The sequence below is a fragment of the Cololabis saira genome, chromosome 17 (genome assembly GCF_033807715.1).
Source record: "Cololabis saira isolate AMF1-May2022 chromosome 17, fColSai1.1, whole genome shotgun sequence".
In the NCBI taxonomy this organism is placed as follows: domain Eukaryota; kingdom Metazoa; phylum Chordata; class Actinopteri; order Beloniformes; family Belonidae; genus Cololabis; species Cololabis saira.
Window position 1 is genome coordinate 1,151,431 of NC_084603.1, and position 23,857 is coordinate 1,175,287.

General features: G+C 39.1%; 1 protein-coding gene across 2 annotated transcripts; it reads right to left on the reverse strand.

Annotated features, from left to right (window-relative positions):
• Window positions 1-4,614: 4,614 nt before the first annotated feature.
• On the reverse strand, window positions 4,615-13,071 carry vsx1 (visual system homeobox 1 homolog, chx10-like). Of its 2 annotated transcripts, none has more exons than XM_061744978.1 (5): window positions 12,629-13,071; window positions 11,428-11,503; window positions 8,481-8,604; window positions 7,333-7,513; window positions 4,615-5,435 (listed from the first exon to the last, which is right to left on the reverse strand). In XM_061744978.1, the coding sequence occupies exons 1-5, from the start codon at window positions 13,014-13,016 to the stop codon at window positions 5,080-5,082; spliced, it is 1,125 nt and encodes a 374-aa protein (XP_061600962.1). In that variant the 5' UTR covers window positions 13,017-13,071; the 3' UTR covers window positions 4,615-5,079. The 2 variants fall into 2 exon arrangements, with proteins under 2 accessions (XP_061600962.1, XP_061600961.1); XM_061744977.1 differs by having other exon boundaries at window positions 4,623-5,435; window positions 7,318-7,513.
• Between the last annotated feature and the right edge of the window lie 10,786 nt (window positions 13,072-23,857).

A 23,857-nucleotide genomic window follows, 5' to 3' on the forward strand; every position in this document is an offset into this window, starting at 1 on the left:
TATTGATGCCTGGACCTCCGTCCTCGTCTCTCCACATAAATCAGCTTCTGTCCTGTTTTCTGTCCAAACAAGGAGCCAAAACCGGGAACTCTGAGCCGCTAAGCAGCTTTAGAAATTAGCAGGGCTGATATTTGGGGGGGGGTTGTTGTGGTTCCTGTTTTTATTCAATTATCGACAACAACATGATGTCAGGTTGAAGCTGCAGCAGATGTTTCTGTCTGTCGGACACAAACAAGCTAATTTACAGATTCCAGAGGCTGAAATCCTCTTCATCCTCTTCATCATCATCATCATCATCATCATCATCATCATCATCATCATCATCATCATCATCATCATCACCATCATCATCATCATCATCATCATCATCATCATCATCATCATCATCATCATCATCATCATCATCATCATCATCATCTTTCATGCAAACAATCATTTCTCTGCTGAAACTGGAGGAGAATCCTGTCGGATCTGGATGGATCTGGTTTCAGGATCTGGTTTCAGGATCCGGTTTCAGCCCATCAATCCTGCTCCTCCTTTTTTGTTAAAATAACTTGTGATATTTCTGTTTTATAATGTTTTACACGAGATGAAGCAACTTCTGTCTTTGTTAAATGATGGAATCATGTGTAATATTTGTCATTATATATAACTGTTACTATTTTATTACTTGTTTTTAAAGGTTAATGACTTTATTGAAAAATTGTAATGAAAAAAAAAAAAACTTTCAGTATTTCCAGCTGACATTCCATAATATAATAATACATTAAAGTTTCATATATATATGTTATCCTAATATTACTTGAGTAAAGAAAAGCAAAAAAACAGAAGATAAAGTTCAGTGACAGAACTCGTACCCCAGGGAATAAACATATTTATCAATATGGATAAAGTTTATTCAATTGGAAATGTTTTTTTTTTATATTATTTTTCTATAATTTACAAATGTATATATGAATATATATTATATTTATGATATATATTTATGAGCTGACACTGGTGAATATGTAAATGTTCTTTTGTAAATACTGTTTACCAGTCACTTGTGTTTATTGTCTGAAATAAATAAATTAATTAATTAATTCATTCAAATAAATATCAGCAGCTTTACCTTTTTTTCTGTTTGTATAAATGTCAAACAGAAAACACTTAACTAGTTTGATGGACAAAGCAAAAAAAACATGTTTTTTTAAAGTAAGGAAGAACAAATATAAATCGCGTTTGGAAAAGGAACCAATCTTCTGCTAATTTGATAAAACGGCAATAATATGATCTTATATTATTAAAATCTAATTATAAATATAAAAACATGAATAGCGCTTTCAAATTTCTAATCTTCATCTATAAATGTCAAATAAACCTAATCCTAAAATCTCCCCAGAATATTAAAAAGGAATGAAAGAACAGAATCTAAATGACCCTTCATGTTATTTATGATGAGTTATTAGATTATTATTAGATTATTAGAATTATTATCCTTCCCTCGTTTGACCTCCTGGTTTGTTGTGGCTTTAAACATCTTACATAAAGAACTAAGGTTGGCTGCAGTTCCCCCAGCGGCCACTAGAGGCCGGGGGCACCACGTCAGGAGAGTTTATATCTACGGCAAACCGTTTTAATATTTAACAGCTAGACTGGATATGTGTTGCAGATATCTGCAATTCCATTCTTCCTAGTCAAAAAGAGCATTTCAGATTTCTACAATTACATTCTTCCTGTCCACAATTGTCCTTTCAGATATCAACGTCATTCTGCCATTCATGTGTGTGGGGTTTCTAATGACAGATATCTACAATTCAGTTGCAGATATCCGTAATGTGAATTACGGATATCTGCAACTGAATTACGACCAGCTGTAATTCCAGTTTCAGATATCTACAATTTAATTCTGACTATAGTCATGTTTCCAGTTTAAGATATCTTTTATTCCCCTCAATTCAAGATATCTACATCATTCTTTTTAGATATGTTAAATTAAGTTATGACTAGTCAAAATGTCATTGTAGATATCTCAAACTGGAATTACAGATAGTCATAATTTAATTGTAGTTATCAGTAATCAATTCAATTCAATTCAAGGCGGGCGGAAGCAGCAACAGGATGATCGGGGGGAGGGAGGGGGGGCGTCAGCTGCACACAGCAGACATCCACGTAGGCAGGTGGAAGCACCAGCGGGATGACCAGAGGGGGGGGGGGGGGGGCGCAGGCAGGTGGAAGCAGCAATGGGACGACCGGGGATGGGGGGGGCGGGAACGCAGGCCAGAACGCAGCTCCCGAGGCTCCGGCCTGCAAACATGCACAAAAGAGAAAAAAGGGGGGCCGGCACAAGAAACTACAGGAACGACGTGGAGGTGGTGTCAGCCCCCTTAACCCAGATTGGAAGTTGGTTCCATAGTAGTGGTGCCTGATAGCAGAACGCCTGCCCTCCAAATCTACATTTGGATACTCTAGAAACTACGAGTAAACCTGCACTCTGAGAACGGAGAGCTCTGCCAGGAACATAAGGCACTATCAGGTCTTGTAAATAATGCGCAGCTAAGCCATTTTGGGCTTAATATGCAAGTAATAAAATTTTAAATTGGATTCTGAATTTTACGGGTAACCAATGGAGCGACGCTAACACTGGAGAGACGTGGTCTCTCCTGCTAATTCCTGTCAGCACTCGTGCTGCTGCATTCTGGATCAGCTGGAGCCTATTCAGCAAATTACTTGGACATCCTGCTAACAACACTTTACAGTAATCTAGTCTAGAAGATACAAACGCATGAACTAGTTTTTCTGCATCACTCTGTGAGAGGATTTTCCTAATCTTTGCAATATTACGGAGATGGAAAAAGGCTATTTTACAAACCTGATTAACATATGGTTTAAACGACAAATCCTGATGGAAAATAACACCAAGGTTTCTCACAGTTGCACTGGAAGCCATCGCAACACCATCTAATCCCTTCCTAAGATGCTCTGGACCAAGAATGATAACCTCTGTTTTATCTGAATTTAGAAGCAAGACATTTCTGGACATCCAGTCCTTGATGTCCCTAAGACATGCCTGAAGTTTAACTAACGGTTCTGTCTCATCCGGCTTCATAGACAAGTAGAGCTGCGTATCATCAGCATAACAATGAAAGTGTATGCCGTGATTCTGGATTATACTTCCCAACGGCTGCATGTATAAACTGAACAAGATTGAATTGAAAAAGATATCTAATCAAGTCTTAGATATCTTGTAATTAATTTTAATTAGAGAAATCTCAAATTGGAGATATCCTTAACTTCCATTCTGACTAGTCAAAATGTAATTACAGATATCTTGGATTACGGGTACGGGTCATGACGTGAAGCCCCGCCCCCTCTGCTGTGATTGGTCTGGGACGTACGGGTCATCAGGTGAAGCCCCGCCCCCTCTGCTGTGATTGGTCCGGGACGTGAAGCCCCGCCCCCTCTGCTGTGATTGACAGCAGGACTGATTGTTTTCTTGGGCAGCGAAGGTCACGTGACCTCCTGACATTTAGATTTAAAGGAACGACATGTTGTCGTGGATATAAAACCCTCAAACCCTGCGGAGTATTTAGTATTTAGTATTTAGTATTTAGTTCACAGGAAGATGCAGTTTGTTGGTATTAAAATGTGACTGTAGTCGTTCATTAGGAGGAAAATATCATTTATGACGTTAACCTGTTCCCACTCCTGTAAAAGTCGCCTAATATGCTAACTAAATCTAAAGCTGTTCTTGAACCGTTTGAAGTACATAGATGGTTCTGGTTCTTTTGAAAGGAAACACTAAAGTTTTTCCCCCAACTGTCAGAATCTGTAACTGCTACTAGAATCCAGTAATCTCAGTTTGAACACTGAAATAGAAGGTTTTATCAGTTTTGTAATCAGATTTCTGCAGATGAATCTGTGACTTATTATCTGGAAAACACAATGAGACCATGAAGCCAAATCTAGTGCAAATTCAAATCTGATAACAATACAATAAAAAATGTCTTTGTAAGATTATGCCTAACAAAGACTATTATTATTATTATTATTAGACATTAGATTACCGTATTTTCTGGACTATAAGCTGCACCTGCATATAAGCCGCATCCGCTCTATTTAAAAAAAAAGATCTGCAAGCCGCAGATATTTCTGTTGTTAGATTAGATATTTACATGTTGCTGATTAAAATGGGACAGAACCAAGAGAAAATAACCGCTATTTATTTATCTATTTATCTGTTTGAAATCTGCTTCTACTTCTATCTGCTAAAGAAGAAGTAGCGTATTCTTCTTTGCATTTATTTAGTCTTAGTTTTGATTCTAATTCAGGTTAGCACTCCCCCGAGTGGTGGAAGAAAAATCCACAGAATAGAACCTTTGTATAAGCTGCACGGTTGAAAACCTATGAAAAAGTAGCGGCTTATAGTCCAGAAAATACGGTATGTTCCATGCACAGAACTCTTGAACCTTTCAACGTACAGTCATAATTTCAGCCATAATGAAAGCTGACACTTAGAGGAATCCTGTCTTATATCCAGATTCACTAATATTGCTGAAATATAAATAAATATAAATAAGTCCTTTATGTGAATCCCAGTTCTCTTTCTTCATCGTAAATGATTGTTCCTGCAGACGTCGTGTTGTTGACGAAGACTCGGGTCAAAAAAAGGCCAAACGGCTCCAAAAATACTTGTTTTTTATTCTCCTGCTTCCTGTTCATACATATAATAGTGATAATAATAATAATAATAATAATAATAATAAACACTCTTTTAAATATTACTTTAGAAACAATCAGAAATTCAAACACACAACGACCAACAGCAAGGAACAATTTACAACAGTTTTATGTACAACAAACTCCAAATGTCTCCGACGTTTCAGCCTCTGATTTCCGGGACGCCGTCTCTTTAAGAGCGCTTCCCTGCGTCCTGATTGGCCGGTTTTCTGGAGGCTGGAGCGGGTCGGCGCCGGCTCTGAGTGCCAACGTCACACTTGAGATGATTAAACTTTTAACACAGTTTTCAGTTCTGTACAGCGGCGGCCGACGTCAGCGCTGCGCTCCCATTGGCCGAGCCGCCTCAGACTCCGCCCACTCTCAGCTGTGCTCGTCTGATTCGCTGCCGCTGTGCCGGTGTGGCGAGGGGGCGGGCCTAGCGGAGGCCCCGCCCTCCTGCCTGGAGGCCCCGCCACCTTCCTGCCTGGAGGCCCCGCCCCCTTCCTGCCTGGAGGAGCTGGACAGGTCGATGGCGACTTCCTCGTCCTCCACGTCGTCCTCGTCCTCTTCCTCGGGCTCCGGGGCCGAGCTAACGCCGCTAACGATGCTAACGGCGCTAACGGGGCCGCCGGGCCGCGGGTCCGAGGCCTCGCTGCTGAACGGGTCGGCCCGGGCCGGGTCCGACGCCGGCGGGCTGGAACATTTCTTGGACATTTCCAGAGACTTCTTGTGCATTCCTGTGGGCGGAGTCACAGATTCACAGATTCAGTCCAGCGGGAACAAAAACCAACGTTTACGTTCAGATGTTGAATAAAACAAGATCAGTGGACCGGGTTAGTCTGTTTATAACCGATATAAACTGTTTATAACGTGTATATAACCTGTTCATAACCTGTTTATAACCTGTTTATAACCTGTTAATAACCTGTTAATAACCTGTTTATAACCTGTTATTAACATGTTTATAACCTGTATATAATCTGTTTATAACTTGTTAATAACATGTTAATAACATGTTTATTACCTTTAAATAACGTGTATATAACCTGTTTATAACCCGTTTATAATCTGTTAATAACCTGTTTATAACCTGTTTATAATCTGTTAATAACCTGTTAATAACCTGTTAATAACCTGTATATAATCTGTTTATAACTTGTTAATAACATGTTAATAACATGTTTATTACCTTTAAATAACGTGTATATAACCTGTTTATAACCTGTTTATAACCCATTTATAACCTGTTTATAACCTGTTTATAACCCGTTTATAATCTGTTTATAACGTGTATATAACCTGTTTATAACCTGTTTATAACCTTTAAATAACCCGTTTATAACCTAATTATAACCTGTTTATAACCCATTTATAACCTAATTATAACCTGTTAATAACCTGTTTATAACCTGTTTATATTTTTTTTTTTTTTTACTTTATTTTTCTATGTGCCACACCATAGTAACGTTCAGTATAACAACAGAAAAAAAATACACGAAAAAATACACGAAGAAAAAAAATAAATAAATAAATAAATAAATTATAAATTTATTTTATTTATAACCTGTTTATAACCTTTAAATAACCCGTTTATAACCTAATTATAACCTAATTATAACCTGTTTATAACCCGTTTATAACCTAATTATAACCTGTTAATAACCTGTTTATAACCTGTTTATAACCTTTAAATAACCCGTTTGTAACCTGTTAATAACCTGTTTATAACCTGTTTATAACCTTTAAATAACCCATTTATAACCTAATTATAACCTGTTCATAACCTGTTTATAACCCTTGTGTGTAATTTGCATCAGCACTTTACAAATTCTAGCACTTAAGCACCTAAAACTTTAACTTTATGGTCACTTAATTATTGGTTTATCGATGGTAATATGTTTTATTGCTTAATGATTTTTATCTAGCTCAGTCGTGTTTTTTAATGTTGTGTTTTGTTGGTATGAATGTCATTTATAATGTTGTGTTTTGTTGGTATGAATGTCATTTATAATGTTGTGTTTTGTTGGTATGAATGTCATTTATAATGTTGTGTTTTGTTGGTATGAATGTAATTTATAACGTTGTGTTTTGTTGGTATGAATGTCACATCTCTGCGTTTGTCTGCTGGTTCTGATTCTGTGTCTGGCATTAATTTGCCGCAGGGACGAATGGTGGAAATTACCGGCTACAACAATGAATATTTACACTGTTTATTAATTTGTACAATCCCTGTTCAACAAATGAAGTCAATTGAATTGAAATTGAAATGTGAGTGTGTATTGGTGAGTGTGTATTAGTGTAGGTGTGGTGCATGTGTGTGCCACTGACGTGCATGCGGCTCACCAAGCAGCCAGGTGTGTAGATGTGTGTGTATGTGTGTGTGTGTGTGTGTGTGTGTGTGTGTGTGTGTGTGTGTGTGTGTGTGTGTGTGTGTGTGTGTGTGTGTGTGTGTGTGTGTGTGTGTGTGTGTGTGGTGTGTGTAGGTGTGTGTGTAGGTGTGTATTAGTGTGTGTGTGTGTGTGTGTGTGTGTGTGTGTGTGTGTGTGTGTGTGGTGTGTGTAGGTGTGTGTGTAGGTGTGTATTAGTGTGTGTGTAGTGTGGTGTGTGTGTGCCACTGACGTGCATGCGGCTCACCGAGCAGCCAGGGGGCGCAGGATCCCATCATGCCGTTCTTGGCCGAGTTCAGGATGGATTCCGGCAGCGGGATCGAGTGTCGCACCATCGCCCCGTAGAGGCCGTACTCCGCCATGACGCTGCTGCGGCCCCAGCACTTCTCCCGCTTCCTCCACTTGGCCCTGCGGTTCTGGAACCAGACCTGAACCAGACCGGACAGACAACCGTTAATAACCTGGTTATAACCTGGTTATAACCTGTTTATATATAATATGTAAATCACCTGCAGGAACTGCATCTAAACCGTGGTGGGCGGGGACAGCACCGTGGTAAAATAAAATTTTATTACTTGCGTATAAAGCCCAAAACGGCTCAGCTCTGCATTATTTACAAGACCTGATAGTGCCTTATGTTCCTGGCAGAGCTCTCCGCTCCCAGAGTGCAGGTTTACTCGTAGTTCCTAGAGTATCTAAATGTAGATTTGGAGGGCGGGCGTTCTGCTATCAGGCACCATTACTATGGAACCAACTTCCAATCTGGGTTAAGGAGGCTGACACCACCTCCACCTTTAAAACTAAACTTAAAACCTTTCTGTTTAGTAAAGCCTATAGTTAGTGTTTAGTAAACCTCTAGCTGGTGTTGGTAAATCTCTAGGTAGTGTAAACTCTAGTGTGTTAGAGTCAGTAGTCATAGTTGCAGCTATAGAACAAGACTATAATAGTTAGTCTCAAATATAGCTTGGTGGTAGATATGCTGCTATAGGCTTATGCTGCAGGGGGCACCGACATGATCCGCTGGGCGGTGCCTCTCACCCTTCTTCTCCTCTCCTCTTCCCTTCCTCTCTTCTCCATTTCCATTCTTATTTATTATAAATATCTCATAGCTATCATTTTTGTCCATCGTTCCTGTAGTTTCTTGTGCCGGCCCCCCTTTTTTCTCTTTTGTGCATGTTTGCAGGCCGGAGCCTCAGGAGCTGCGTGCACGTCAGTACATGTACGGGTCCCAGCACTTCTCCCGCTTCCTCCACTTAGCCCTGCGGTTCTGGAACCAGACCTGAACCAGACCAGAGGTGGGCGGGGCCAGCAGTGGGCGGGGCCAGGTTCTCACCTGTATGTAACCTGTATCTAAGCCAATGGGCGGGGCCAGCACCGCGGTGGGCGGGGTCTCACCTGTATCCGGTCCTCCGGCAGCTCCGTCTTCATGGCCAGCATCTCCCGGGCGTAAACGTCGGGGTAATGAGCTTCCTGGAAAGCTTTCTCCAGCTCCTCCAGCTGGTGGGAGGTGAACACCGTCCTGGGGGGAGAGGAGGGCGTGGTTAGACTCACCTGGCCCCGCCCACACCTGCTCTAGCAGGAGTGGGCGGGGCCAGAAATCAAGCTGCTCGGTTTCTGAGCATCGAAGTGAAACAGAGGAACCAACCGGGGTAAACCCCCTTCAGGGGAAATGTAAATGTTGGTTTTTTAAATACATTTATGGAAATATTCTGTGTCTATTTGTATTGATTATTCTATTATTTATTATTTTTCGTCTCCCTCTAAATTCCTCACTGGTATTTTTGCACATGTAAATATTATTCGTTTTTCAGGTTTAGTTTTTCTGTTTAGTATTTCTTTTGTACATTGCTCATTTTTCAAATTACCCTTTTTTTAATAAGTTAGCTATTTATTGGTTATTTTTCTTTTTTTCTTTTTAGGATATACCTTTTCATACTTCGTGTGTTTTTTATAAAATTGTTGAGAGTGTGTGTTTGCTGCTGCACAAGCAAATTTCTCCTCTGGGGGATCAATAAAGTTTTATTCTATTCTATTCTTTAACACATAAAATAACTACAAATGCAAATCAGAACAACATGATGGATTTCACCAGGTATTATGTTTCCCAACACTTGTTCCCCCCTCATATCTTGAAATGTCCCAGCGTCCCTGACGACAGTGGTCGCTATCAATCTGGTTTTTAGCTCTGCAGTTACTAACTTACAAAAATGAAAAAAGGAAAAAAAAGTGATGGTCCAATGTTGCCCCGGCAACAGAAGATATTAACGAGGCTGTTAACCACTGATGGATTAATTATGCAAGTTCATCTTAAGGTAAAATATCAAATCACACTCTTATACATCTGTTTAAGGGAAATATTTTAATTTTTTTACTCTCTCTCTTTCTCTCTTCTGCTCCTCCCTCTCCTTTTTGCATTTAGACTTTAACTGTTTGAAGTTAAACTGGGATGTCCCTGTGATATTGTTGCACTGACTAGTGAATGAAGTGAACAGAATGAGTTAAACTGCGTTTGTCAGATATTTCCTCTCTCTAACTCTCTAACTGCCGCTCGCTGTCCATGGTGCTGAAAACGGACGCGTAAACACGCATTGACTGAATCGATCAACACGTTGTTAAAGTGTAGAGTTCATAGTTATCAGGATGTGAGTGAGGCTGCATTTGAAAAAGTTCATATTTTCTTGACCACACAGATCAGCTACATTTCTGTATTTCTGGGATGAGGATTTGCGTGTTGATTGTCGGAACCGCCGGGTCGGAACCGCCGGGTCGGAACCGCCGCAGCGGGTTCTGATCAGCGACTTCACGTCGGAAACAAAACGACTCGGAGAAACTGGACTAATAATCGATCAGATCAATAACCAGGTCTGACTGACTTCAGCTGGAAGATTATACGGACTTTATTTGTTGGAGCTTTAAATGTGTAAATACACATAAATATTATCAACGATGTTATTCTTGTATTGAAACAACTGCAGTAATTCAAACATGAAAATGACGCATTTATATTAATGAAGTAAATGGAAATCAATAAATAAAACTGGTATTCAAATTGAATTTATTATGTTTATCAAAAAAAACATCTCAATTCACTAACTGTTAATTATCTGGAAAAAAAGGCCGATAAATCAGGAAGAGTTTATTTCTCAAGATTGAAAACCGAAATAAATACATTTTTGTTATTGCTTTTTTCTTAATTTGTCAACTTTAAATGTTTTAGTATAATAAATATAATAATAAGTACACTTTTGTGAAATCATTGAAGGAGATATGATTACATTTGGATATACTTAAATTAAATTAACCCCATTGTGTTTTATGAAATAATTTTTCGTCTGAAAGACAAATATTTTCGTCTGTAAATAATTTATATTTATACAAGTCTTTTTCTAAATTAAAGACAATATGGTCAGAAAAATCGATTCCAGTTTCAATTCAACGGGGAAAATAATTAGATATTAATTAAATAGTAAGAAATTAAACAAACGAAAATGACCAGGTTGGCTTTCATTCCATTTATTTCATTGATTTATTTTGATATTTTCAAAAATTATTTTAGTTTTTTTTTTACCGCTTTTTCCCTTGTTGGACAATTTTCAGTTCTGTCCAGATTTTGATGGATTTTTTTTTTCTAATTCGTTTCTAAGTTTTTTTTACAATCTTTCAGTTTTTTTTTTCAATATTTTCAAAATAAAATATATTTGTCGTTAATGTGTAAGCATTTTAATTAAAAAAAACTTTATTTGTAAAAGATTTTAATATAATCAACATCTTAAAAGACTCTCAACTGTTTGAAAAAAAAACAGGGCCGTTTTTTTTAAATGTAGAAACCATTTTTTTAAGATGAGGGAATCTGGTTTAATTACTATTTTGTTTTAATTTTCGTTGAGATTTCACCTTCTACATTTTCTAGAAGTAATTTTCCAAATTATATTAAAAAAATGTTATTTCCTGCACTGACTTGGCCTGAAGTGTTTTGATACCCTTAAACTAATAAAAAGCAGTTGTTCTGAATTTCCAATGCATACATATATGTATTATATCATTATTATAACATTTACACCTCCAACGAATAAAGTCCAATAAAGCCAGCAGGATGATATTAAACGAAAAACAAGCTGAAACTTTGATGAACGAATCTGCAGCTGAACCAAGTAAGAAAACTTAAACTGGTTTAAATAAACCTTTTTCTTTAATTTAAATGTAAACGGGCCCGAGAGAAGCTGATGTTCCCTCGTTTCCTGCAGCGGGAATAAAAACTAAAATTTAGAAGCTTCTATTTATTCTCCAGGTGAATTTTCTGTCTTTTTCTCTCTTTTTTCTCGTTTCTCTTCATCTTCCTCACCTGTGTCGTCTCTTCTTCCTCTTCTGGGAATTTCCGGAGCTTTTGGACTCGTTTCTGTCCGACAAACACTCGTCATCTGCGGAGAACAGGAGACACGTCAGAACCAGAACCAGAACCAGAACCAGAACCAGAACCACCACAACCACAACCACAACCAGAAGAATCAGAACCACCAGAACGAACTCAGACAGATTTACAAAACCCGAACTGATCCAAAACCGAGCACGGATCTAAATCCAGAACCAGAATATTTCTGTTTAGATCGATTCAAGTGTTAAAATATGAAATTCTTTGTTTTGTTGTTTTGTTTCTTATCTTCTCTTGAATTGTTGTTTTTACATGTACAAAAAAAAATCTAATCAAATCTATTAATCAATTAAGGCTAGAGAATATGTAATAGTTGTGACAACGACCTAAAAATGTGCAGTTCTATCTACAAGTTAAAAAAAAAGGTTTAAAGAAAATGTAAATATAAAACATTATAACTATTATCAAAAACATTCTAAAATGTGAAACATCAATTTTATATTTTGTCTTATTTATTTTTGTCTTCTTTATGCATCGTTTGTTTCCACAGATTCATGCTAATGTTTCAGATTTTAGTTGATAAAAGATAAAAAGGGAAGAAGCTTCAGCTGCAACTTTTCAGGAAAAGCAATGTTTATTTTACTTTTTTCATTTTGTTTTGTAAAATAACTTCATTCATTCATTCATTCATTCATTCATTCATTCATTCATTCATTCATTCATTCATTCATTCATTCATTCATTCATTCATTCATCGAAATCAAATCAAATCAAATTCAGATGAAACTGGATCTGGTTCCAGAACCACCAGAATTAACAGAACTACCAGAACCAACTCAGACAGATTTACAAAACCCGACCTGATCCATCCCAGCACGGATCTAGAACCAGAACCAGAATCATTCAACCGTTTTTAGATAAATCCAGATTAAAATGGATCTGTATCCAGAATATAAATTAAAAGTGCTCTCCAGCCAGCGCATCATATACAAATAAAATAACTGGAAAATAAATCAATAAAATAAAATAAAATGAAATAAAATGAAATGAAATGAAATGAAATGAAATTAAATGAAATGAAATGAAATAAAATAAAATAAAATAAAATAAAATAAAATAAAATAAAATAAAATAAAATAAAATAAAATAAAATAGAATAAACCAGGGTTCGTACCGGAGTACTGGTCCCGGGCCTCCAGGCCCCCGGGCCAGTGTCCCGGCTCGGCCCGGCCCAGCAGCGGCAGGTGTCCGGGCAGGGCCCAGCTCCCCGCCCCCGGGGGCTGCTGGGCCGCCAGGCTGCACAGGAACCCCAGCCCGAGGGGCAGCGACCCGGCGGGGAACTGGAACCCCGACACGGCGGGCGGGGGCCCGGGGCCCGGCAGGTCCGGCCCAGACCCGCCCAGACCCGGGCCCGAACCAGAACCGGACTCCAGGCCCAGCAGGTCCGTGATGGCGAAGCCCTTAGACCGGAACCCGGACCCGAACCCGGGCCCGAACCCGCCCGGCAGCATCTTCATCGGTCTCGGCTTATTGTCGTCCAGCGTCTGCCCGCGTCCCGACATGCTGGTGGTACCGGTGCTGAAACGGTCCTGGTACCGGTGCTGTAAGGGTCCTGTAACGGTCCTAACGGTCCCGGTCCCGGGTGGGAAGGGGGCTTTATGGGGCCGCGGTCCCCCCGGGGGGGGCCCGGGGACCAGAGCAGCCAATCACAGCCCCGGCCGCAGCCAATCAGGGGCCGGCAGGGCCGGCAGGGCCGGGACGGGGGGGCTCAATCCCGGAGGATTAATTGCCACCAATTCCCCCCTCATTCCCCTCACTCACTCTCCCCAATCCGATCTGGATTTTCTGTTGTTTATCTTTGATCAGAACATTCTCCATGAACTCTGGAACATGAAGCTTTTTATTTTTCTTCCACTTTTCCTTAAAGACCACATTTCCCGGCATCCTCCTCCCTCGAACCCTGGACGATATCAGTCAAGTTCAAGTTCAAGTGCAAGTTCAAGTTTATTTGAGACAGGCTACATCATTGCATAACAATATGAATAAATAATTATGTTTCTTACACTTTGACACAAGAGGATCGCTCTATTGAAAAAGAAAATTCAACTGTAAAACAATGCTAAAAAAGTTTGTTAAACTATGGAACAGAATGGATTCAGAATTAAAACAATGTCCAAACATTAACCAGTTTAAAAACAAATATAAAAACAGGATTTTCACAATAAGGTACAAAGAGGAAGGGATTTAGCGGCTTTTAATGGGTTGATTCGTAAGTATTTAAGTATTTAAATATATATATATATATATATATATATATATATATATATATATATATATATATATATATATATATATATATATATATATATATATATATATATACATATATATACACATGTATGTATGTATAAGTATATGTACGTGTGTAAGTATATATACTGTATATAGATATAGAGCAGATGGAGTTAATATAGACATAGTATGGTGTAAATAAGTATATTCATATAAATATTTACATGGGCATGTGTACAAATATATAGAAATACTCAACTATGTGTATGTTTGTATAGGTAAGTGTGTGAGTATAATTATAGTATAGTTAGTTATTATAAATCCGTGCTAATAAATGATTAATGAATGGGGGTAGGATTAAATAAGTTTACCTGCTCCTTTTTGCACATGTAATTAAGATATTGAGTGTTAAAGTATGACATTCTTTGTTTTTTTATGTTTTGTTTTCTTATCTTCTATTGAATTATTGTTTTTTTACATGTACAAAATAAAAATCAAATCAATAAATCAAATCCAACCCTCCAGGTCTCCGGTCCCAGGAGGGTTATTTGTCATTATTTGTCAGACAAATAATGGAGGTTTTTTATTTTAAATACTTGACATGTTTCGTCTTTTTTATTTTACATTTTATTGTTATTTTATTTAATATTCGAGCTTTCTTTTTTTTATTATTCAGCATTTTAGAGATTTAGAACATAGACATTCAGCCAAACATTTATAGACAAAAACTTGTGCAATACAGTAATATAAAATTATATATATGTATAAATAAATAAAATAAAAATATCTATAAAATTAATTTAGCTTAATGGATTATTGTCAGATTCAAACTGAGTGACAACATCTTTAGCCATAATTGTGATAGAAAAGTTAGTTTTCACATGTTTCTTCTTCATCAAGGTGTGTGTGACGTCATTCATCAGCTGATCTTGAAGGGGGCGTGGCTCACCTGTCAGATTGACAGGTGGGCCACGCCCCCCCAGGGTCATTATTAAAAAACCTCAATTATTAGTTTGACAAAAAGAACTAGCATGAAACTGTAATCTTATGAACTTTATAAAATAATTTGTTTGTTTTTTTTAATGTATTTTTACTTTAATTCGTTTGGATTAAAATTATTAAAATTATTTATAATTCATTAACATATATATATGATATAAAAAATAATTTATTATAATTTGATATGGGTCATTTGTTCATTGTTTTGGTTTAAATGTTAAAAAAATATATATATATATATATATATATATATATATATATATATATATATATATATATATATATATATATATATATATATATATATATATATTTATATATTAAATAAACGTATCATTTAATTCCATTAAATATAATTTAATTCTATTTCATTTTAATGTTTTTTAATTTGTTGAAATTATATTTATTTCCTTTATTTAACGGAAAATAAAACTATTTCTTTTGTTTTATGCAGGCCGGAGGGGAAAGAATAGAATATCTGCAGTTTGAAACATCTTTTTTTCATACTGATTAGAATTAGAATAGCCCCAATTTTCCGTTTCTGTAAATATTTATCTGGTAAAACAGATTAAAAATATCTGAAAAAGGCAAAAACAATAATCACAGACGATCTAATTCTGATGGGGGCGGGACAGGAAGTGACGTCATCTCCAGTGAAACCTGAACAGAAGAAAAAACAGATTAAAAACTCAATTCCTTTAATTATCTCTGATGAGCAGATTCCTCCAAACTAATTACTTTTTAAACCAGTTGACCATTTTTACCTTCTTAGTCTCAAACACACACACACACACACACACACACACACACACACACACACACACACACACACACACACACACACACACACACACACACACACACACACACACACACACACACACACACACACACTCTCAATCCGGGGATTAAATCCAACTCAGACTAATTTCCAGACTTTCATCAGCAGCTTCGTTTTCTTCTTTTTCCTCAGTTTCAGTCCAGTTTTATTTCACTTTTATTTCAGATTTATTTTAGATTTATTTCAGATTTAATGTTTGATTCTAGACGTCTTATTTCGCGTTTACTTCCTTTATTGTCCCCATTTCCTCAGTTTTTTGTTTTTATTGTATCTTATTTAGTTTGTATTTATTGATTTATTTGAATAAGATGAATTTATCCACCATATTTGTTTACGTACATGATGATGTGATTTGTTTCTTATCCTTTATCTTATCTTTTATCTCTTATCTTTTTTATCCTGTGGTGTTTAATTTTTAATTTTCTTGATCTCAACGTTTTATCTTTGTGTCTGTGAAGCGTCGTTGAGATCTTTTAAAAGCGCTCTATAAATAAAATGTATTATTATTATTATTATTATTATTATTATTATTATTTTTATTATTATTTTTATTTTTATTATTATTATTATTATTATTATTATTATTATTATTATTATTATTATTATTATTATTATTATCATTATTATTATTATTATTATTATTATTATTACTACATCTTTGTGTGTCCCTGAGTTCCTGATGCATTGTGGGACGGAGGATTGTACCGGAGATCAGATAAAAGGGGAAATGGGGAAACACTTTGTTCAGCAGCAGTAATTTAACACACACATGCAGGGGAGGGTAAAAAGTAAAAAGTTAAATATATATAATTACGAAATATAAACGGTATATACAGAAAAAAAAAAGATCCTGCAGAAATTCCTCAGGTGCGTTTGTGCAGATTCTGAGGCCCCGCGGGGGGGCGTGTCCGGGGGGCGGGGCTTTAATGGCTCCAATTAGAGGCTGTAAGTGATAGCATACACACACACACACACACACACACACACACACACACACACACACACACACACACACCCCTGATCTCCATTGTTGCTGCTTCTATTGTTTCCACCAGCAACGGCAACAATAGTCTGGCCACGCGCCGGGACCAGGGGGGGGGGCGGTGGCCCGGCGGCCCACCCGCCCCACCAGACCCCGGCCCTCCGGCCCCCCACCAGGGCCTGCCCCCCCCAGAGACTCGTGTCCCACTAATTATTCATAAATGCACATTTATGCAAATAGATTAACCTAATTCAGAGAAGTAAACAGCTCCGGGATTAAAGTTTTTAAATTAGACGGTTTGTACGTCTGGAAGTCTGGACCATATACTCTTTATACTCTTACACGCCCCCCCCCCCCCCCGGCCCCCCCACAACCTCATTTACATCTTTAATCTTTATTAAAAGCGTGAGGCCAAGCCAGACAAACGGAGAGAAAGCTGTCTGCTGTCAGCTAATGGCTAATGATTAAACTTAATTCTGGAGACGTGTCTGGACCTGCTAGCGCCGCCGCCGCCGCCGCCCCGGGGCCCGGACCCCCGACCCGGGCCCGGCACGCCGGCGCGTGGCACCACCTCGGCACGCCACCTGTGACACCAACACATTCTGCTGAATTAGAGGAGCCCAGACTTCCTGTCCGAGGGCCGACCATGACAGCGCCGCCGCCGTGCCTGACAGTCTTATAATAATAATAATAATAATAATAATTATTATTATTATTATTATTATTATTATTATTATTATTATTATTATTTTTATTTTTATTTTTATTATTATCATTATTATTATATTATTATCATTATTATCATCATCATCATCATGATGACGTTTTTCTTTATTTTTGTGATCAAGTTTTTTATTGAGCTTTCTACCAACTCCCCCCCCCCCTTCAACAGCATGCCAACAATAAATCATATATACATAGTTACAGAGATTACATTTATACACAATTGTAAATGTCTTCACATTGTTGCAGGCGTTGTAGCTTAAATAACTGGGCTGTTTCCCCCCGACCTCCCCTCCCCTCTGGCTTACAGAATCTGTGGTATCTAAACATAGGAGAAAAGAAAAAAAAAGAGAAAGAAAAATAAATAATAGGATATAAAAAACTGCAAAAACCTTCTTTTCTTTCTCATTCAGTGACATCCAGGGCAGCAGAATGAGGAAGAGTTTAGGAGGGCTCTGCCTCCTTTCATTCCTTACTATTAAATGTGCATTTAACTACATTTATTTCATGTACATAGTTCTAACTTTCTCAGTTGCCTTAGACAGACCCTGAACATGTTCTGCTTTGGCCCCGTTAGAACGATAATAGGAAGTTCTGAGGTCAAGATGTCGTACAACATGGTGATCCACTGGGAGATGTGGAGTAAATGTGGGGGTTTCCACCTCATTATCAACGTTTTCTTTGTGGCTGTCAAGCCTAAAAACAAAAGTCTTCTCTGAGAGAAATTACAGTAAGTGATAGATGGGAGTCATCGTTTAACAACAAAATAATTGGATTACAAGGTATATCATCAGCATAGAGATGGACATTAATGACTAATAATTTTACCCAATAGAAGCAAATCTAAGGAGAAAAGAACCAAACTAATCTCATATTTGGTTGCATTGGACCAGAGGCCCGTTTTCCACTTTACTTCAGTCCATTTTAAACCGGCGCCGGTCCAGAGAGGATGTGATGCTTCAGGGACGTCTTCTTCTTCTCTGAAGTTAGTTAACCAGCATCTGAGGTTCTGACAGAGTTCCTGAGTCAGTAGAAGCTCCTTCTGGTTGGTCTTTTAACTTCTTCACCCTTTAGTTTTTCTTTTTAATTTAACCTTTATTTAACCAGGTCGGTCCGTTGAGATACAATGACCTCTTTTTCAAGGGAAGCCTGGCCAAGACAGCAGCCAGAGAAACATTAAAAGTGCAACAATTAAAAACAGACACCACCAACTCACTCAATAAAATAAATAAATAAAATACTCAACACTCAACAAGATAAAAAAAAAAAATGTGTGCTAGGTTAAAATACAAGATTAAGAATTTACATTAAAACAACAACAAGTGTGAAAAGCAGCTGCTGCTGCTCCTTCATACGGCTTTTAAAGTTTCCAACAGTGATGATCCTTCTCATTTAGTGTTATAGTTTATAGTTATATTATAATTAGTGTCTTCTGTGCAACCTGATCTCACAAAAATCTGTGAAATGCCCACGACCTCTCACCACTATTTTCCGTGGTATATACACGGAAAATGGTATAATTCCGTGTGAGCACCACGGATATTGTACCATGCAAAGTCAATGGGATCCGTGGTCGTGATATATACACGGATTATGACATTATTATTATTTATATATTATTCTTTGTTATAGTGGCTAAATTATGAGTTTTCTTCGCGCAAGGTACTGTTTGTTACTGTCAGTTTGTAAAAGCACGTTTTTAACGCTGTTTAGCAGTGTTTTATTGAGGTTTTAATGGGAGCACCAAGGATATAGTACTATGCGAAGTCAATGGGATCCGTCACCCGATTTGACTGCTGTCATACCATTGAATGAAGGACAAAACGATAACAATCATCCCATAGATATGGGCCAGTAGGGCCCTACTCTACCTACTAGTAGGCACAGGAGGCTGTTATCGCCCCTTTCTATGCCTAACCCCATGTTATTAATGCTCAGTAGGCAAAGAAGGTTTGTTATTAAGCTCACACCTCACCTCCCTTTTTTATGTATTTAGCTAGAATTTTAAAACATGAACAATAGAATTCAACGTAAAATGCCGGATCTTGTCCATTAAAAACAATACTTTTTGGAACATAGTGTAACGACCACAGTATAGGTTCATGTTAAGAACATCCGTTTTAATTAGTTCTCCTTCGTTTATGACATGTTATTAATGCTCAGTAGGCACAGGAGGTTTGTTATGTATTGTTATAGGTTTGCCTATGAGGCCTATTTCATGTCTATTTTTGCACAGTTCACTAACGCTTAGAGCTAGGAGGCTGAAATTCTAGACTCTGTATCAGGAGGTGACTCTCATCCACTGTGCCGAGGTCCAGACCCGTGCTTTTGGTCCCGTGGCTGTACGACTTCCACAGAGCTAGTTGGCATTGCAGAGGGTTCACAGAGTTGAGACTTGGCAAGCCCAATTTAGGCCCGACATGGAGGCCACAGGTCAAGTTTTACTTGGTTTGGTCAAATATTGTGGCAACGGCGTCCGTTCGAATGTTGGAAAAGGTGAAGTTTCAAAGCCCCGCCCATCGAAAAGTACAGGTCCGATCTCCAAACTAATGTTTGTCTGATCAGGGGATGCCCCCAAACAACATATAAAAAATTCAGACTCCTAGCTAAAAGCGTTAGTGAACTATGCAAAAAAGACACAAAATAGGCCCTGTTCCATTAGTCAGGAGGCTCTCAGACCTATACGATTCTACACCCTCCTAACCAGCCAGGACGTTTTGGAGGAAACACTGTTGCAGAAGTCATAGAAGTCTGAATTTTTTATATGTTTTTTGCCAAAATAACAAAGAATAATATATAAATAATAATAATGTAATAATCCGTGTATATATCACGACCACGGATCCCATTGACTTTGCATGGTACAATATCCGTGGTGCTCACACGGAATTATACCATTTTCCGTGTATATACCACGGAAAATAGTGGTGAGAGGTCGTGGGCATTTCACGGATTTTTGTGAGATCAGGTTGCTTCTGTAGGGAGTTCAGGCAGCAGCTGCAGAGAACTGAAAACAGTGTTTACCTGGTTCTGAATGCAGCTTTGGCACGTTTAGCAGGTATAAATCATTGGCACGTTTAGCAGGTATAAATCATTGAAACATTTAGCAGATATAAATCATTGAAACGTCAGCAGTAACTGCTGTGGGTTCTGGAAATGTAGTTTCATAAATAATGTGGGAGTAAAGCAAGGATGCTTTCTAGATAAATCTCTACCAGTGGATGAGACGTCGTCAGAGACGACCATTCAGATCTATCATATAAGGTGAGTGAGGCTCTGCAGCCAGGGAGGAACCTGAACGCACCATGAACCTGAAGGCAGCATGAACCTGAACGCACCATGAACCTGAACGCACCACGAACCTGAAGGCAGCATGAACCTGAAGGCACCGTGAACCTGAAGGCAGCATGAACCTGAAGGCAGCATGAACCTGAAGCCACCGTGAACCTGAACGCACCATGAACCTGAACGCACCATGAACCTGAAGGCAGCATGAACCTGAAGGCACCGTGAACCTGAAGGCACCGTGAACCTGAAGGCACCACGAACCTGAAGGCACCGTGAACCTGAAGGCACCGCGAACCTGAAGGCACCGTGAACCTGAAGGCAGCGTGAACCTGAAGGCACCGTGAACCTGAAGGCACCGTGAACCTGAAGGCATCGTGAACCTGAAGGCACCGTGAACCTGAAGGCAGCGTGAACCTGAAGGCATCGTGAACCTGAAGGCACCGTGAACCTGAAGGCAGCGTGAACCTGAAGGCATCGTGAACCTGAAGGCACCGTGAACCTGAAGGCATCGTGAACCTGAAGGCACCACGAACCTGAAGGCACCGTGAACCTGAAGGCACCACGAACCTGAAGGCACCGTGAACCTGAAGGCACCACGAACCTGAAGGCACCGTGAACCTGAAGGCACCACGAACCTGAAGGCACCGTGAACCTGAAGGCACCGTGAACCTGAAGGCACCACAAACCTGAAGGCACCACGGACCTGAAGGCACCGTGAACCTGAAGGCACCACGAACCTGAAGGCACCGTGAACCTGAAGGCACCGTGAACCTGAAGGCACCACAAACCTGAAGGCACCACGGACCTGAAGGCACCGTGAACCTGAAGGCACCACGAACCTGAAGGCACCGTGAACCTGAAGGCACCGTGAACCTGAAGGCACCGTGAACCTGAAGGCATCGTGAACCTGAAGGCACCGTGAACCTGAAGGCACCACGGACCTGAAGGCACCGTGAACCTGAAGGCACCACGAACCTGAAGGCACCGTGAACCTGAAGGCACCACGAACCTGAAGGCACCGTGAACCTGAAGGCACCACGAACCTGAAGGCACCGTGAACCTGAAGGCACCGTGAACCTGAAGGCACCGTGAACCTGAAGGCACCACGAACCTGAAGGCACCGTGAACCTGAAGGCACCACGAACCTGAAGGCACCGTGAACCTGAAGGCACCGTGAACCTGAAGGCACCGTGAACCTGAAGGCACCACAAACCTGAAGGCACCACAAACCTGAAGGCACCGTGAACCTGAAGGCACCGTGAACCTGAAGGCACCACAAACCTGAAGGCACCACAAACCTGAAGGCACCACGGTTCACTGAATCCGGAGACTGCAACTATTTGCTGAGGCATTCATATATAAAAGTCGCCATAATCAAGCAGAGGGAGAAAAGTTAAATATGTGTTTATGACGTCATAATATTTTAAAAAACAAAAACGGATTTTAGAAACAGTAAAACTGAGATTTGAATTTAAAAAATCAGCTGCTGAAGAAGACGCTCGAGTTAACGAGTTAACGAGGTAACGAGGTAACGAGGTAACGAGGTAACGAGGTAACGAGCAGCTGTGATGAAACAGTGAGTTAAAGAAGATCAGATGGATGGAGGTGTGTGTGTGTATGTGTGTGTGAGTGAGAGAGAGAGAGTGTGTGTGTGTGTATTTGTGTGTGTACATGTGTACATGTGTGTGTGTGTGTGTGTGTGTGTGTGTGTGTGTGTGTGTGTGTGTGTGTGTGTGTGTGTGTGTGTGTGTGTGTACATGTGTTAGTGTGTGTGTGTGAGAGGAAAGTGTGTCAGGATTAGCACAACGAGGCTAAGAACAGATTGGAGGAAGAGAATAAGGAGGAAATCGGTTTAAACACAAATATGAAATTAGAGTTGAAGCTCCGAGGTGAAACTGGACCGGGTCTTTGTTCCTGAGGGGATGCAGCTCGCTGGTTAAGAAAAGAACATTAGTTACTAAAGTGACTTGGTTATTTCCTATTTAACTAGTTAGACCTGATGGATAAATTAGTGAGAATAACGAAGCCTAAAGCTGGAGGTTGTAACGTTACAGCTCGGCCTAACGTTACTCCTTCCAAATAAAATGAATTATTATTATTGCTATTATTATGTCTGACGAAGTTTCATCAACCGTAAACACGTGTAGCTAAAAACCCAGTCAGGAATTGGATAATAAGGTGATGTAAGCAGAATAAAACACATTCAACAGTTATTATTATAATAACCCAGTCAGGAATTATAGAAGCATAATAAAACACATAATAAAAAACAGTTATTATTATAATAACCCAGTCAGGAACTGGTTAATAAGGTGATATAAGCAGAATAAAACACATTCAAAAGTTATTAGAAGCCAGGCTTAAAACTTGACACATTAAAAAAAAAGGGAAAAAATAAGAATTCCAAGCAAGACCTGCTCTGTTTTTCTCTCATCCAAGGGATAAAAAGACCCCTGGTTTAGAGGAACCGTCTCTGAGAAGTTTGTATGGGGCCACAGTTCTGTGTTAGTCTCAAATATAGCTTGGTGGTAGATATGCTGCTATAGGCCTATGCTGCAGGGGCACCGACATGATCCGCTGGGCGGTGCCTCTCACCCTTCTTCTCCTCTCCTCTTCCCTTCCTCTCTTCTCCATTTACATTTTTATTTATTATAAATATCTCATAACCATCATTTTTGTCCATCGTTCCTGCAGTTTCTTGTTCCCCGCGTTCTGGCCTGCGGCCCCTCACTCTGATCATCCCGCTGCTGCTTCCACCTGCCTGTGCCCCCCCCCCCCCCCCCCCCCCTCTGGTCATCCCACTGCTGCTTCCAGGTTACTTCTTATGATCCAGAAAAGCAAAGAGACAACAAAAGGTAAAGAAACAACAGAAAAGCAAAGAAACATTAACAGATGGTCAATCGCACTTATAAGCTTCAAAAATAGCTTTACAAACCATTTTCTTAAAAACCAAAAGAGAATGACATGTTTTTAAATGAATGTTTCATCATTCCAGAGTTTAACTCTAATAATTGAAGACACGTCTCCTTTTCAGACTTTTTTTTAGCTTTTTGTTCAGTAAAATTGCAGACTCCTCTAAGATTATAACGAGTCTCCTGAATTGAAAAAAACCTCTTTATTGAGTCAGGGAGCAGTTTTGATTTTGCTCTGAACATAATTTGCACGATTTTATAATAAAACAAATCATAAAACTTCACAAACATGAGAATTTATAAAAAGTGTCTCTGTGTGAGCGAATAGTAATCAGCCTTATTGATGATACGTATGGCTCGTTTTAT